The sequence below is a fragment of the Labrus bergylta genome, chromosome 9 (assembly GCF_963930695.1).
Source record: "Labrus bergylta chromosome 9, fLabBer1.1, whole genome shotgun sequence".
In the NCBI taxonomy this organism is placed as follows: Eukaryota; Metazoa; Chordata; class Actinopteri; order Labriformes; family Labridae; genus Labrus; species Labrus bergylta.
In genome coordinates this window covers 15,294,009-15,310,872 of record NC_089203.1, presented here as the reverse complement: position 1 = coordinate 15,310,872, position 16,864 = coordinate 15,294,009, and the positions used below count along the sequence as shown (strand labels likewise).

The window sequence follows — 16,864 nt, the reverse complement described above, 5'->3', positions numbered from 1 at the left end:
TTAAATGTGCAGAATGAAAACAATAATATAATATATTGAATATGTAAAATGACATGGTGACTAGTCAAAACGTGTTAATGGGTATCAATATATTGCATTATGACCAGGGCAAGTTCAATTTTAGATATCTAGCTCTACAATTAGAATTATCACTTGAAATGATCCGATTGGGGCTAAATTCTGTATAATTTTAGCTTTTTAATAGCTCATTGACTATCTGTCAATTTGACAGGCATGTGCATTGGGGTTTCAATTTCAGATATCCACAAAGGCATTCTTTCTATCCAGAATGAACATTGTCAAATATCTGCTTTAGAACAGGAAAATCTTCAATTTCAGACATCTACAATCCAATTGTTACTAGTCATCCTTTAATTCTATTCTAAATTAGGAAGATAAAAAAAGGCCATCCATACATAATGTAGCCTAATTTAGAAAATACAAAATACATGGTGACTAGCTGTCACACTTACCTATCAGGCAAAGGACATTTTCCATGTCTAAAATAGGATTCATGACTTAAAAACTTCAATTTCAGATATCCAAAAAAGTATTGTAAATACAGTATATGTGGATATCTGTTTTATTTACATGATATAGATCATTTAATATTAACTATTATAGGCTATTTTAGATATGCATGAGCATATTTTTCCTGGTTAAAATACTTTTTTTACTCGTCAGAATGGAATTTGGAAATATGTGGAGTCACTAAAGTCCCCATGGCAAGCCGTTTTAACATTTGAAGTAAACACCTACCTATTACTAATACTATTTCAGATATCAATATTAGCATTTCTCAAATTCTCAATAGTAAAAAGTGTACTTGTGATGTCACTTTTGCAAATAATTGTGCATCGGTATTTCTATTTCAAATGTCCAGTTGTTAATAGTATTTTTTAAATGACTGTTTATAGTAAGGCCTACATAAGTTATTATGGATTTCAGCTGCAGTGTATGATTATTGGCACCACATTGATCCGGTGCATTGGCAGGTCACTCTCAAAGTTGCTCGATTCAGTTTAGTATTCAAATAGTTGTTATTCCTACAAACACCTGAATGCATCACTGGTGCAGGTGGCACAGGCGTGGCTTCGTCTCAATGGAGAAGGACTTTTCTGCGCATGCGTGAGGCAGAAAAGTGCGTTTTAGAATGATTACTGGTGGCCAGCGGAGAGACAGATTATACAGCTCTACACAACTGTTGTTTTAATCCCCCGGGCGAGGAGATTTAGCAAAGAAAAAACACTGGTTTTAAACCCAGCAGCCATATTGCATGGAAAAAACGACGGAAAGACTCATCTATTTCATAAAAAGTCGTTTTCTCGGACATCTCTGTCAGGACTTTTGGGAAGTTAATTTCTTTTTCTTTTTTACTGGCTGTTTGTTTCTACCGGACAGCGAGCCTGCCAGCTGGCTGAGGACTTCAGAGATTGGGACTGGGGTTTTTTTTAATTTAAAAAAGCTATTTTGCACATTATTGTAGTGATCTGTCTTGGTCCAAAGGTGCAAAACTAACAGTGTAAAGATGAAGGACCGATTGGAGCAACTTAAAGCGGTAAGTAGTCTACAGGAAATGTGAAATATGGTCTCAATGGACCCAGTTAATGCCCTTTAAAAACATTTTCAGAGGAATACATGAAAGATTATGAGAATTAAAACACGTTTTAATACCTGAGACGTAACACAGCCTATTAATCAAACCACTGGTGTATCATGTGATGATTTGATGGAGGTGTCTGCACAGAAGGTTAGAAAATGATTAAAAATGGGGGCGTAAGGTCAAAGTGATTCAGACATCAGTCACCTTTTTCTTTACAGTGTCAGAGATGTAGGCCTTCTGTAATGCAGCAAAAATAAATGTGTGATTATTAACCCTATTAAATTAACAGTTTTGATATTAATATTTAAAAAGAGTCGCCTTTTAATAAGGTTTTGGATTAGTTCAATATGATGTATTTTGGGCTTCCCTCAGTGTGACATTTAAACATGATGGATTCTGTTTTCAATTTCACTGACTTTACAGTTTGTATGAATTTGATATAAATTTATAAATAAAGATTCAGTTGGATTTTTTGTAGATACAAATATTGTTCCTTAGTAGTAGTATAAACACATGAAGTCTCACTGAAAGTATACTAATTGTAAAAAAAAAAAAAAGGTTCAGTATCCTCGTCTTGGATATTTCCACCCATAATCCTCTCTCACGTTTTGCACTTGGACTCAACCGTGTGATCACAAATCGTTTACCACGATAAGAAAGTCGATTACTCATATTACTGTTAAAAGTGAAAACCTGAGCTGGGGTAACGCTTTGATTCAGTTGAAAAGTTGGTAATATTTACAGTCTCTGGTCGAAACCTGAGTCAAGATGTGTTGCCATAGCTCCCTGAAACTGCTGGCACAAATATTTGCTGTGTTTAAAGTTGCTGAACTGCAGTAGGCTTTCCCTCAAGGCGTCTGTATCTCACATAGCTGGTTTCTTTGCAGGGAAAGGAAGTAGGCCTACAAAATGACACTGAGGGTGGCCAGTCATTTGTTGGGAAGTTGACGGTGCACATGTAAACACCTGTCAAAACTAGATTTTCTTGTCCTGTTTGCCTCCTTCTACATTTGAAAGTCCTCCTTCTTTACCTCTTTAATCCACGCTCACGTCTCCTTTATTGTCTTCCTTAAGGTTTCCTATCAAATGTTTAACTATCTGGCAGAGATCTAGACTGTACGTTAGTTTGTGTGTGTTTTTGAGGGTGGGTGTTGAGGCTTTCTGTTTGATTTCAGTCTTTAATCTTTCATGCTGTCCATCACCTGTCTGAATAGCTCAGGTATTAGCTTGTAGAAAAGTGTAACAGAGCTACTGTGGCTTCATCTGTGTGCACTGGCATATGGAGTTTTTTTTTTTAAATCCCTTGTCAGATTTTAGAATTGCATTAACACAAGTCGTGATGGGCGTATTTGGCTTCTGTCAGCATGTTGCTGTAAAATCTGACCCCTAGGTCTGCACCCTGCTGGTGTCTGCTAATTTTCTAAAACATGCTGTGGGAAAATGTAGTGCATCAAGACATACCTCAGCCAAAAGATGATGTGAGAAATTCAGTTTATTTGATGGATAGCCCCTTGTTGTGTCCTTCCAGTTTATTAACATTGAGTCATATGGCAAGGAAAACACTTAAGTCCTTCAAAATGTGTGCCTGTTGTTTCAGCTCTATAAGCTTTGATAAATGCTTCGTTTTACTCTCAACGACCTTCTTTTTGCAGTGTTCATACACCATTGCAAACCGTTTATTGTGGGCTGTGGTTTTGTCATTTTTGACCCCTGGAGACAAAGTCTAAAACCACCTCCTTCTTTAAGAGTCACTGGAAACATATGGATGAGGAGGGCGACGTGAAGCATGCCATGTGATTGGAGTCAAACTTGCTGGATTGTTTGTACTTCATTTTGTAGATGTTTTTTTTTTTTTTTTGCCAAAGTATGAGACCAATAGGATTAGCTCAGTCTTTGCATTTTTATTTTTCATCTAGCGGTGGTTTTGATCACTCTATTGTATTCCACATTAAAACTTGACTCTAATACTGTGTGATAAAGGAGCTAGTCAGTGCGCTGCATAGGAGAGGCTGAGGATCTCTGCTTTTGCCTTGTGAATTATGCAACTTGACATGTGGTGCTTTGCATGCAAAGCAAGAGTAAGAGGTCGATTTGAATAAAGAGAACAAACCAGCATACATGCTAACATCAATCCGATGTGTACCAATGTCCAGCGTGTGTGCTGTTATTTTGTAATGTCGATGTCCAGCTGTTCTCTGGTGTGTAATCTTAGATTTACAATCTTCATGTAGTATGGGATAACTACTTCATTTTTTGATTTAGGTTTAAAAAAAAAAAAAAAGAGGAAATATAAATTGCTGCTTCAAGGTGTTCTCTGCCAGTCAACATTAAGCAGTCAATACCTTAATTATTTATGAAACAATGGTTTGAGGGTATGAATGCATGTTTTCTTATGACTGGACCGTCATGAAGAAAAAGGCTGCAGAATACTTGAAAAATACTTTTGTAAAAAGATTCCCTCCGACTGTGTGTGTGTGTGTGTGTGTGTGTGTGTGTGTGTGTGTGTGTGTGTGTGTGTGTGTGTGTGTGTGTGTGTGTGTGTGTGTGTGTGTGTGTGTGTGTGTGTGTGTGTGTGTGTGTGTGTGTGTGTGTGTGTGTGTGTGTGTGTGTGTGTGTGTGTGTGTGTGTGTGTGTGTGTGTGTGTGTGTGTATTTGTGGTGTGGTGTGTGTGTGTGTGTGGCCGTTAGTCTGTCTGTTACTCCCATCAGTCCCTTGCCCCCCCCCCCTATTTTTGCTGAATATGACACACTGGAAGGAAGTGAGCGCCTGTTCTTATCTCGCTGCTTCAGAAGTGCTCTGAGAGGGAACAAAACATGCAGACCGGAGTGATACAGCTGTGTGTTCAGTGAATTATTCACAGAGGTATAAAAAGTAACAAGCAATGTGTCGGTGTTTGCAGGGAACTCTGTTTTCAAACCTGTTGTTAGTTACTGAACTAGTCTTGACTACATTTGCAATTCAAATTTCAGATGAGAGAGAAGAAGGTATATATAACATTTAAAACACCTTAGTGACATTGCAGAAGATGTCATTCCTCAGTAGGGCAGACACTTACGTTTCATATTGTCAACTTTGACAAGAAAATATATGCAAACACTCATATTTTTTCATCTCAAGGTAATGAATAATTCTGGCTCTGTGTACCAGGAAAAAATCCTGTTACTACCAAATGTTTCCAATTAAGGCAAAAAAAAGTCTTATTTGATATACTGGAACAGCCAAATGTTTATCAGTTTTACTTGATAACAGTCAGACTCACTCCATTAATCAATGATCAATTGTATGGGGATAAATATTCAGAAAAATGTCTACTCGATTAATGGATTTATTCCAGCAGCTTAGACGTTAACAAACCAAAAAAAAAAAGAACTAATTTAAAATAACCCAACAATACACCAGAAAACAATGTAACTCTATTTGGGAGCTTCACAGAGCTCTTGTAAAAGAACTGTGATGAAGATGTGAATTGAGACTTCTGGTTCAGAGAAAGAGGCAGTGTCAGGTGATCAGAAGAAGCAGGTCTGTTGCAGGTGTGTTGACCTGACATTTGTTAAGTCTTCTGTGCTTCACTCCTCAGGTGCTTGATGTACAGACTTGAGTTCGTCAGTGAATTGCAGAAGTGATTAAAAAAAGGAGGGAACAAAGTTTCTCCGAATACCGTCACAGCACGGCCCTGTGATGTCTGTTCACACACGGAGCACTTTAGCTGTGGTTTCTTGTAGACAGTTGGGAACATGTTGAGTTCCTGGTGCCTGGCCCTCATCCCTCACCATGTCAATATTCACTGGCGGCTCTGAAGTCTTTGTGGCCGACCTGAGGCACAGTGCTGTGTTTACTGAGTGTCCCGTGTGACATACTTATGACTTCAGAGCTGTGAAGCTTCCTGATGGAAATGTAATGGGTGTGGACTGAGCCGATATCACAGACTCGTATCATATGACACACTATGCTGATATCCACGAGGAGATTTGTGTTTGTTCATTTCCACTCGGTTACAGATGCAGGTGAGACAATAAATCATTATAGCAATATATCGTCATCCTGGCTCATGTGATACAATGATCTAATTGATGGCTAATATTGACATTTGTGATTAAAAGATAAAAGTCACTGTAACTTTGACTTACTTTGTTGCTGGTTCATTGTCCTTACATATTTCCAGTCATGGCGGGATACTCGACTTTACGACTCGTCTGCAATGTAACGTCTGAGCCGGCAGGGCGGAACAGTGCGTTGTTTGTGTGTGTGTGTGTGTGTGTGTGCATGCATGAGAATATGTGTATGTGAAGCATGCCGCTCATCAGTTATCATGAGTATCACTGTACTGCAATATATCAATTAACCCTTTGTTGGCTCTCTGATTGGTCCACTAAGTCAACAATCTGTCTCGTCTTTGACCCTCGTGTCTGTTCGATAAATACAAAGCCCTGCTGGAGAGCACATGTTGGCTTAAAGAATGAACACTGTGTGGAAACAAATAGCCATAGGTGACATAGGTAACTGTGTCCACAGGTAACAAGTTCCACCAGCACCTTTAGAGCTTCTCATGAACACCATTTCTTGTTTGTTTTACCAAAAAGGATCAAGTAAAAACTAAAGGTTGTGCTTTCACAGGTAGAACTTGAGTGTGAGGTTCCTTATGACCGTACAATGATGACAGAGACTCTCCTGGAAGTCTTCCTACTAGAGGTGGGGTAAAACATCGATACAGTATAGTATGGCGGCCAAGTATCGATATTTTTAATATTCTTTTTCAATTTTTAACTGCTTAAGGGGTTTGTACAATTCATTTCGAACAAGTTGCATTGTTAAGAATTCATGTTCAAGTTGGATTAGACTGAAATACAAATAAAAAGACTGAAGTGAGATGAACAGACTGAGAATTTTATCTTATTTGACTAAACAGTTCTTGATTTAGTTTAGTGTAGTGGACATAAAATGCGTTTAAAAAGCAATTCTCAGCATATCGCAAAATGTTAAAAATCGCAGTCGAATCAAATCGTGTCTCAAGTATCGCGATAATATCGGATCGTGATTTCCACCCCTACTTCCTACCACATGTAGAAAATGTGTCTTCATTTGTAATGTCTTTGTTTCCCAACACAATGCTAGCCTTCAATTCACACACTGAAGAAAGGTATTACTGTGGTATCTCTACTGAATCTAAGGTTTCATGCGACCTCCAGTTTCAAAACTTAAATATGACCGATCCTCATGGAGGAAAGAGAGCATTCACAAAGCATCAAGAGACAAATAACATATTACACTTACCGACTTACAGAAATCTTACAGAAGAGGTGTTTGTTTTTTTGATCAGATGAATCCCATTAACATCTGAGTGATTTTTGAATCCCGATGTTTTGATGAGCGTTATAAGAACATTTAACACTCTTCACATGACCACTGAGTATAGCTTGACCTGCTCATGCTCCTTTGACGCAGCCTTTGCTTTCGTCCTGTTAGACGTGTGATCAAGATGACGACGAGGTGGAGATCGCTGTGGACAACGCTGCCTTCATGGACGAGTTCTTCTCTCAGGTCAGCGGCCACGATCGGTGCATTGCGGCACTCGTCTTTCACGAGGGAATACACTCCACAATATGAGTGATTGCTGTTTGTTTTTGTTTTTTTTTAATACATGAGGTGTATGTTTTGTGTATTTGTTTCAGATCGAGGACATCAGGAACAGTATTGATAAAATTGACGAGAATGTCGCTGAAGTCAAAAAGCTTTACTCCATCATCCTGTCTGCTCCCACATCAGATCAGAGTAAGATGCTTAATCACTTCCTGCTTTTATATCATGACTGACTGACCTACATAGAGAAACGAAAAACTCCACTGATGAGGTTTCCTTAAAAAGTGGAACTTTATGCTAAGCATTGTTTTACCCAGTCACAAACATACCATAGTCTTAAAGCATCACTTTGAAACCTGTCATTTAAAGCAGCTGCACGTTTAGGAAGGCACATCTTTCTCTGCTTCTATAAAATGATGTCTTGATTTGAGATATCAGGTTGTTGTTTTTTTTGTTTGTTTATTCCCATGTGTCTGTCTTCTCAGAAACACAGGATGACTTGGAAGCAATCACCAATGACATAAAGAAGATGGCCAACAATGCAAGAAACAAACTCAAGAGTGAGTCCGCCTGCCACTATCCCACAAAACACATTTTGAACCACTACTGTATGTTATTTGCTCTTGGTTTGGAGCTGAATATTAAATCATTGGTTTCGATTTCTCCCCAGCCATCGAGAGGAATCTGGAGTCTGAGGAGCAGGAGAGGGTGTCTGCTGACATGCGGATACGTAAATCACAGGTAAATCATATTGATGTGACGTTTCAGTCCGCTTTCATTAGAATACCTTTTAAAGGAGAATGAGTGTGCGCTCTCATGAGTTATTATTCTGGGAAAACATTTTCCATTTTCCTGAAACTCAAAGGGCAGTGTTCATTGGAATGATTGGAATGATCATGTTCTGATAAAGGAACTGCAAAAAAGCTCTGTATGAATACTAGAGATCTGCACTATGTTCATGATACTGTGAAGGTTAATAAAAAGAGGACTGGATGAAAATGTAAAAGCGCATGTGTATGTAATGTTTTTTATTCTGATAATGAAACAGTGCACCTTTAAAACCACACTGCATCTTCAAATGTAACATCTTTTAAACATCTTTTCATCATTATTAGAAACATTTATTTTTCGCTCGAGATTGTATCTTTGACATTTGACAGCCTTTAAAAGTATGTTCATATCTCTACCAGTATCTCATCCGGATTACCTCTGTACTAATTTGTTCTTTTTTCGTTTTTTTTTTTTTCGCCCAGCATGCAGTGCTGTCAAGGAAGTTTGTGGAGGTAATGACAAAGTATAATGAAGCCCAGGTGGACTTCAGAGAGAGGAGTAAAGGACGTATTCAGAGACAGCTAGAAATCAGTGAGTTATCTCTTTTACACATGTGACCAGAGAGTCTCACGCTCGCTCAAGTCATTAACACTATACATTTCCTTTCCTTTCCTTATCCAGCTGGGAAAGCAACAACAGATGATGAACTGGAGGAGATGTTGGAGAGTGGCAATGCAGCAGTGTTTACTGCAGGGGTAAGTGTGTGTGTGTGTGTGTTTGTGAGAGGAAGGCCAGGTAGTTAGTTGCTCAGTAAAAGTTCAAACTCCTCGTCTCAGCTGCTTAAAGATTAGCTTTGTTCATGATTTAGCTTGTTGGGCTTAAAAGGGCCAGTTGCCTTTTTTCTTCCTTGCTGAGCGCTTTAAACTTCTTTAGACAATCTAACTAATAAACAATGTGACATTCTTTTTTAAAAAAAAAAAAAGGACATAACTATAACTATTGATTTGAGGGTTTGTTATTTTTTCAGGATTCATTAAATCCCTGCACATTGTGACAGAGGTTGTTGTAATGTTTAGTTTGGATCTGCTTGAAACAGTTTACAATCATCAAACAACCACATGTGAACAAGCATTTAAAACTGGTGAGAAAGCCTCACTGTGCTTCCCTGATCGTTTCTATTTTCCAAACATGAGAGAAAAATTCCTTGCACAAGGGAAACACAACTTGTCTTCATATTCACAGATATGATCACAACAAAAGGTCTCATGCTTGACATAAAGATAGATGTGTGGGGGTTGATAAATTTCAATAATGACAAATTACAAATGAAATGTATAATAATTAAAAAGCGTGTGTTTCGTGTCTATGAGATGGCTTGTCCAAACAGTGAACATACCCCACCAATGTTTCCAGTTCCTCTTTTCAAAGGTCATTTATTAACTTTTTAAAAATGTAAACAACAAGTAATAAAACAGTACTATGCAACAATCAAAACGCAGGTCAAACAAAAACAGATTAATAAGTAATGATATGCATAATCCTGAAAACCTTCGTTCACTTATTTAAACATTTTATTTGTGGGAAAAAAAAAACGTTACTGAAACCTTTCTCACTTTTGTAATCATGTAATGCTGCTTTTCAGTTCTCACTTAAAGTGTGATACATGAGCAGGACTGTTCGGAGAAGTTTGAGCCTTTCTCAACTGCCAACAAAACCATGACCTTCCCCTTTTATCCAGTAAGGCTAACTGTGGTTGCGATGTTTTATGAACTTTTGTTTACTGTTAAACCAGCAGGAGCAGAGAACTGTACACATGTTTCTCTTTTTAGATATATTAAATAAGACCCAGGCCACCGACAGATTTTGATCTACAAACAGATATCTGACTTTGCTGGTTGTTTGTGTATCAATAAACATCTCCTCTTCACAGATTGTCGACTCTGGCATCTCTAAACAAGCCCTAAGTGAGATTGAAGCCAGGCACAAAGACATTGTGCGCCTGGAGAGCAGCATCAAGGAGCTCCATGATATGTTTGTAGACATTGCCATGCTTGTGGAGAGCCAGGTACAGTGATTTACATCCACCTGCCTATCACTTCTCGTTCTCATGAGCTTTGTATCTACTTCATTCATGTATCCATTCCTTTCATGTATTCTTAACCCCTTTGTTCTTTTCTACCTGCATTCACCTTAGTCTCTAGTTCTTCTGTCTCCTTGTCTCCGGTGTGCTTTGACCGAAAATCTGCATCCATCTGTTTCCTCTTTTTTCAGCTCCATGCCTTTCTTATTCCTCTCTTCACACTCCTTTGCTTCTGCCACCTTCATCATCTCATTACCTAACATGGTTGAACCATCGTGAAAGCGTTCAGTAAGATGTACTTAAAGCCTTTGTGTACATATTAGAGCTAACTTGCCACACACTTAGGAATAAATATCCAAAGTCTAACCACATATTTCTTGCTGCTTGCACCATGCTTTCCTGAGGGAAACGTTTGTTTGAGGTAAGTGCAACAGTCCTGCTGTGTGTCTTATTTGATTATCCCAGGACACCTGTTTTTCTTCAGCATTTTATTCCATGTTCTTAGTTTGGACAGAAAAGATGTTCAGCAGGATCATAAATGTGAAATCTAGTCTGACACTGAAAACAAAACACAAAGTGTTTACTACACAACTATCAGAAACTCCTAAAGTGTTGGTCTTTTAATTTTCATCACATCTGAAAATGTTTGTACTTTAACTTAATCAGCTCTGTATCTCATTGTTTTTCATGTTGTTTTTCAGGGAGAAATAGTAGACAACATAGAGCAGAATGTATCCAAATCAGTGGACCACATAACGGTGGCAAAGGAGCAGACCAAAAAAGCTGTAAGGTACCAGACCAAAGCACGAAAGGTAACGTCAGTGAACCGACTGCTGCACCCGCCGGCTCTTGACCTCTTCCCTTATTTTTCTGCCTACTTCCTACGCACATTGTTTTCACAGTTTGTCACATTGAAGCCGCACAGTTTGTGCACGGATAACACTCCCTCCCAAAGCAGACACAATGCCAGTCACTGTCAACTGTTGCATGCCGTGTGATTCGCTTTGTCTTTCCTCTCTCTGTGCTCTTCAATTTGTTACAACTTCCTCCAACACCACAAACCCCATGTTAGGGTGGAATGATTGAAAGGATCGAGAGCAACATGGACCAATCGGTGGGCTTCGTGGAGCGTGCTGTAGCGGACACTAAAAAAGCCGCAAAGTTTCAGCAGGAGGCTCGCCGTGTGAGTGAACACAGCAGGGAAAAGAGCAGGCCTGTTTCCCAAAAGCAGCAGAAATATTTATTATAGTTTACAGAAACAAAACCGTGATGGCCTTGAGATGGATACTTTTCTAATTTACATTCAGATTGTGTGAGGTTTAATCGGTGGTAGAAAGAAAGTTCATACCGAGGGCAAAGACTGAGAAAGACTCAAGGTCACAAGTCTGACACAGTGGTAGAGTATCATAAAGTTAAACAATCCAAGTCTTTAGCCACAACACAATGTGACATATTAGGTAAGGCAATGTGTCAGCTGAGCACACTTTCAAAGTGGATCATTTTGGAACACAGGATTCCTATATCTATGGGAAAAGATCAAATGGAGGTGGAAATCTGCCCCGCTGTGAAATATTGTAGCATCTATTCAGCCTTCAGACTCATTGCATCTGCAACCCAACCTAGTCTTGCTACATCGCATGTCCTAGTTTCACCAGGACTGACGACAGCACAGTGTCCACCCTTGTTTGTTAAAGGTGGATAAAAGGCTTTTGGGAAACTTGCCTGACAACAAGAAGACTGTTGACATCATCAAAACCCTGATCATCACCACGTGGCCCCAAATCCCTCTTGGCTCCTCTGTTCCTGAGTGTCCTCCGCTCTGTGGCCTGTTGGACCCCCCCCCCGTGCTTTAAAACCCACTGACCTGACCATCACCATAACACCCTCCCACCAACTTACACTTAGACATACACACACAACAACAGCATACACACACTCTTTTTCTCTCTGCCTCTTCTCTTCAGTCTTAACTTTTTCTTTATTTTACAGCTAGCTCATGACGACTGCATATTTCTTTTTTTTTTTGTGAATGTGTTTGACGATATCACAGGTTAGCTCACGCCTGTTACACGCATGTCTGTGAAAATAACTTTTGTATTTCCAGATTAGCATCGGGTCAACACTGCTAGGCCAACATTTAACTGGACTATCCTTACTGGATTGTTACTTCATTGAAATAATGAAACACTGAGTTTGTGCAAGTTACCAAGCTACCAAACTAGTTCTTGATATTTGATATAGCCATTGTTTTTGTATTTTGCACATGTTCCCTCATACAAAACTACTAGTTACAGTATGTGACATGCTGTACTTGATTTCATAATGAACGCATTAATGAAGGATACAATTTTGTTCATGTTTCCCACCAACAATGACCCTGATGAGTCTGTGTGCACTTTGTTGTTCCCAACAGAAAACTGTGATAATAGTGGTGGTTGTGGTGATCTTACTGGCCGTACTAGCTCTCATTATCGGGTTGTCAGTGGGATTATAGTGAAGCTGATGAGCTAGTTGAACAGGAGAGCTAAAGGTGAGTAACTCCGGTGTAAATAACCTCCGTAATGCGACAATGGGTGGGTGTGGGTGTGAGGCTTGCTTTGGAAACGGCTTTGCACGCTCTTTATCTCCAGGCTCTGAATGTTTGTGTCTTCCTCTCTGAGGGCTGAAGAGAGGTGTGTTTAGTGTATTTGAAGTTCTTAGGTGTGTGTGTGTGTTTTTTTTTTCCTATTCTCCTTCTCTTGCCTCTGGTTACTGCTGGACAAACAAAGCAGTGCTAGTGGTGAGGTAGTGGTACAAATGTTTAACTGGTGTTTGGTTTGCCGCCTCATTTCAGTTCTCATGTTCACCATCCTCATTTTCACTTTTTTTCTCCACATCTGTCTCTCTCTCTCTCTCTCTCTCTCTCTCTCTCTCTCTCTCTCTGTCTGTTTAGAAGAAGATCATTATTGGAGAATCCTGTGCTGTGGATATTCTCGTCATCTTCATTCTCACCAACCTCACCCTCCAACCCACCTCAGTTAGTTCGTCATGCACTCAATCCTGCCGTCCATCAGCCAGCTGACCAAATAGCAAACCAAATGATTCTGATCTCTTCCTTCTGGAGGTCTAGGGCTTCATATGACCTCTGCTGTAACAGAATACTTACGAGGCCTGACTCGACTTTAAAACTTTTTGACCTTTGGCCAATCAGAACAGTCCTTCGGGGGCCTTTGAGTTTCTGTTTGACTCCCTTTAAGTGACTCGGACAGTTTGAGGATGCTCTGCTGCAGAAGAGAAAAACGAGAGTGAAGCTGACGTGAAGTAGAAAAAAACCTATTATATCTCTGCGGAGGGGAAAAGGGAATTGAAAATAACTGATTGAATGTCTCTCCACTCTCCCTAAACATTTCATTGTCAAAGAACCTCCTTCATCGTCATTTCATGCCTTAATGAGCCTTGAAACATTGTGTGATTGAAAAGCTAGCTACTGTATGTTCACTGTATCTGGATTTTGTTAGTTTTGGGAAGTTCCAGCACTTTCACGTTTCAAAATAAATCTTATTCCTGTAATTACGTTTAGATTATGATGTAAATTATATCAGTTTTTAAACTTGAAGAATACCGCTGTGCTCACTTTTTTTTTTTTTTATTGTTTCTGAGGGTGTGACTACAATGATGGAAACATTTCATAGACAGGTGGAGCTAAGATGAGCAAAAATCACACAAAATCCAGGTGTGGGGGGATGAACACGCATGTCTTGCTTTATGATTTATCTAACCACTACATCATCTGAGAGAAATGCCAGATTTTCCGTTTTTGTAGCTTTGCTCACGTCCTATAATGTCAGCCATCTGAACTTTTTACACATAAAAGGCTGTAAAAAGCATTCTAAAGCCAGATGGTGTGAAGTAACACTCAACCTTTTTCCTTCCAGTGCCACATTAGTCTTTGCATTTATTTAAATGCTAATGAGGTTTTGCAAATAAAGGTGCACATACAATAAAAAGTGTAAATGGACATTCCAAAATACAGCAACGTCTTCCATTGCTCTTAAATACTGGAGTATTTTTCCTGCCATATTTCGAGTACATACAGTCTAATCGAACTGCCTTGCGTTAAGTCTGCATGTTCATGAAGGTTATAAAGTTATTTTTTTTGAGATATGTTGCTGTGGAGATATGTTGGCAACACTTCATGGACACTTTAGAGGCAGCAGTTTGTGATGCTTTTGAATTGTGTTGCATAATAACAAAGAGGTGTCAAATAGTTTTTCACCACTTATACTGATATGAACAGAACAATGCTCCCATAGAAATAGAAAAAAAGTATAACCCCGTAAAAAGACCATGAATTTTAAACAGCACTTTTAAGTAGTAAAACCTGAACATAATAACCATCTCTGTTAAAGTCAGGCAGAGTCTATCATGTATGGCAAAATTGACGTATGGCTTTTGTTTCAGACTGCAAATGCAAAACGGTTCCTTCTGGTTGATCATCTTTCACTGCCTTACAGTCCATTATTGTCAGTCAAGAAGGGGTTAAATGATTTGCACCTCCACTGAGAGAAGTCTTTGTTTCTGTCAGATCCCAGTTTGAATGGGGCTTTTAACGCTGCTTGTTTGGGGAGCACTTGAAAGTGAGAGGCCTCCCTCAGCTTGCTCTTTTGACCACACAGTCTGCTCTTTTGGCTCCTGTTCTTAACCATTCAGTCCTAATGTTTCTATTCACCTCCTTTTATTTTTTTCTTCACACCACTTTAGCAGTGAGCACGTGCTGCAGTAACACAATGGGAAGCTGAAGATGTTGTACAGTGTAAATGTTAAATTAAGATGATTTTAAAGAAAAAATAAAGATGCTATGTTTTTTAACCACTGACTTGTACTTTTTTCTGCACTTCTTTGCTGCTACTGACGGATTCTAAATATGTAACTGAATTTTTACACTTTTGATGATGTAGCTTGTTAAGGAAGAACTGTGTGACTGCTTTAATGGGATGTGTGTAGCTGTCGTCAGCAGATTGTTGATACAGCTTGTTAACCACTGTGTTGCAAAGTACAGTTTTTTTTAAGAGCTTTCACGAGTGTCAAAGGAGGTAGGTTTGTCCCTTTTACACACCCTTTTATTTCTCTTTACACACAAATACACACATATCCTAACATATGTGACCCACCTCTCATAATCTACTCCATCAAAAAAAAAGAAGTGATTCATAAATGTGAGTTATTATGTGATGTGATTTCCTGCTTCGTGTGACTTGATGTCTTATTTTTCAGTGGCTGCTTTCTGATAACAGTTTTATTTTTTTAATCAAACCAACAGAAAAAGATGATGATTACTTTGTGCTGTGCCATCATTGGGATCGTTGGGTTCTCCTATCTCTACAGCTTCTTCTCATAAATGGTTTTACTCAGGTAACAACACCTGCTTCATCTTATTAACTCTATGAACTCTGATCTCCCGAGGAATGTTAAAAATGATGACTCCTTTTTTTTTTTTTCTGTCTTCGTGTTGTGTTTCTAGGAAAGCCTGGTTTAAAAAAAAAAAGACTACATTCCCTGAGGTGCTTCTCCTATTTTATTACCCTACCCATCTTTGAATCTGCAATGAAATCTTACAAAGTCTTAAAAAAAAGAACCATTATCAGTCCTGTAATCCCCTACATTTTATCATTTGGATTTGATTAATTTACTTTATGTATGAAGTGTTTGAAAACGTGTTAGAAATGTATAGTGTTTCCAACCACATGATTTAACGTGTGAACTGAACTTTTTTTTTTTTTTTTTCGAGTGTAGTTTACTGCTTTCTGGCGGTGCATAAAGGGAACAGCCAGTATAATATTAATAATCAGGAGATCATTTTTAGGGATTTATTGAAAGTGAAAGTAGTAAGAATGCATGGAGAAAATGTTTGTGCATTAAGTAACCCCCCTCCCCCCTGAACATTCATGAGCTTACACGTTTTTATGCTCTGGTATAAAATAACCATTGAAGTAGTATTTTCTGAATTGCATGTTGTCATAATTTGATTACATTGTGTGTGATTTTGGTTGTGTGTGTGTGTGTGTGATCTGTTTGCTTCCTTGCTGCAGAAACGCATGTATCGATGGTCTTAATGTGAATCACTCGCTGTGTAAACCCAGCAAAGCTGTTATGTAATAAAAGATTTCTGTGCGTTGTACCAAGTGTTGGTGTCTGTCCTTCGCCCCTTGTACTCGACAGTGTACATGGGGAGACCCCTTATGGCCATTCTTCTACTTAACACGGAGGAGGCTATGTAGTCCAAGTAAAGGGTGTTTTAATCTCTTTATGTGAAAACTACAGCATTAGTATGACGATGCACGACAGGACGTCCGTGTGATAAAGGCTTCCGTGACCTCATTTCATCCATCTCGCTGTTCATCTAAACCAGAGGCAGGCACAACGCAACGACATCCCGATGGGCGGGGTCTATACAAGGGTGCGTTCGTTTTAGCTGCCTGGTGTGCAATGGCGAATCAGAACTCTGAATTTAGTTGCAAAGATGAGAGAAAATGATGATTATTGTTGCCCAATGAGATGTGGCCAAGAAGCAGCACAGACTAGATGTTTTGTATTTAGGTTAGTCGAAAGTTTGGACATGAAAATACGATACAATATGATAAACTGAGATTTATACATCATAGTGATGTGTGTGCATAAATTGAATCCACAAGCAAACTGCATGTTTCTGGCAATTCACACCAAAGTGTAATAATGCTTTCAGTTCTCAAAAAAGTAATTATGCCATTTTTATCATTGTGTAAAATGTATGAAAATATCGACATATTCATAGAATAGAATAGAATTACTTTATTGATCCCAAACTGGGAAATTGT

The 16,864-nt window shown here is 38.8% G+C and overlaps 1 protein-coding gene across 3 annotated transcripts; it reads left to right on the top strand.

The window, feature by feature from the left end:
• The first annotated feature begins 1,144 nt into the window (after nt 1–1,144).
• stx3b (syntaxin 3b) lies at nt 1,145–16,188 on the top strand. Of its 3 annotated transcripts, none has more exons than XM_065958701.1 (11): nt 1,145–1,558; nt 7,067–7,141; nt 7,273–7,372; nt 7,666–7,740; nt 7,851–7,921; nt 8,434–8,542; nt 8,633–8,706; nt 9,882–10,016; nt 11,104–11,214; nt 15,331–15,422; nt 15,532–16,188. In XM_065958701.1, exons 1-10 carry the CDS (start codon nt 1,529–1,531, stop codon nt 15,406–15,408), a joined length of 858 nt encoding a protein of 285 aa, XP_065814773.1. In that variant the 5' UTR covers nt 1,145–1,528; the 3' UTR covers nt 15,409–15,422; nt 15,532–16,188. The 3 variants fall into 3 exon arrangements, with proteins under 3 accessions (XP_065814773.1, XP_020501481.1, XP_020501480.1); XM_020645825.3 differs by lacking the exons at nt 11,104–11,214; nt 15,331–15,422; nt 15,532–16,188 and adding exons at nt 10,733–10,843; nt 12,445–12,561; nt 12,967–14,879 and having other exon boundaries at nt 1,146–1,558; XM_020645824.3 differs by lacking the exons at nt 11,104–11,214; nt 15,331–15,422; nt 15,532–16,188 and adding exons at nt 10,733–10,843; nt 12,445–12,561; nt 12,964–14,879 and having other exon boundaries at nt 1,147–1,558.
• The last annotated feature ends 676 nt before the right edge of the window (nt 16,189–16,864 follow it).

Bases quoted from the DNA above. Each gene is read 5' to 3' on its own strand.
- stx3b (XM_020645825.3), top strand. From the start codon at position 1,529: ATGAAGGACCGATTGGAGCAACTTAAAGCG. The intron at 1,559-7,066 runs GTAAGTAGTCTA...TCGTCCTGTTAG, and splicing joins GATTGGAGCAACTTAAAGCG to ACGTGTGATCAAGATGACGA. The intron at 7,142-7,272 runs GTCAGCGGCCAC...TATTTGTTTCAG, and splicing joins TGGACGAGTTCTTCTCTCAG to ATCGAGGACATCAGGAACAG.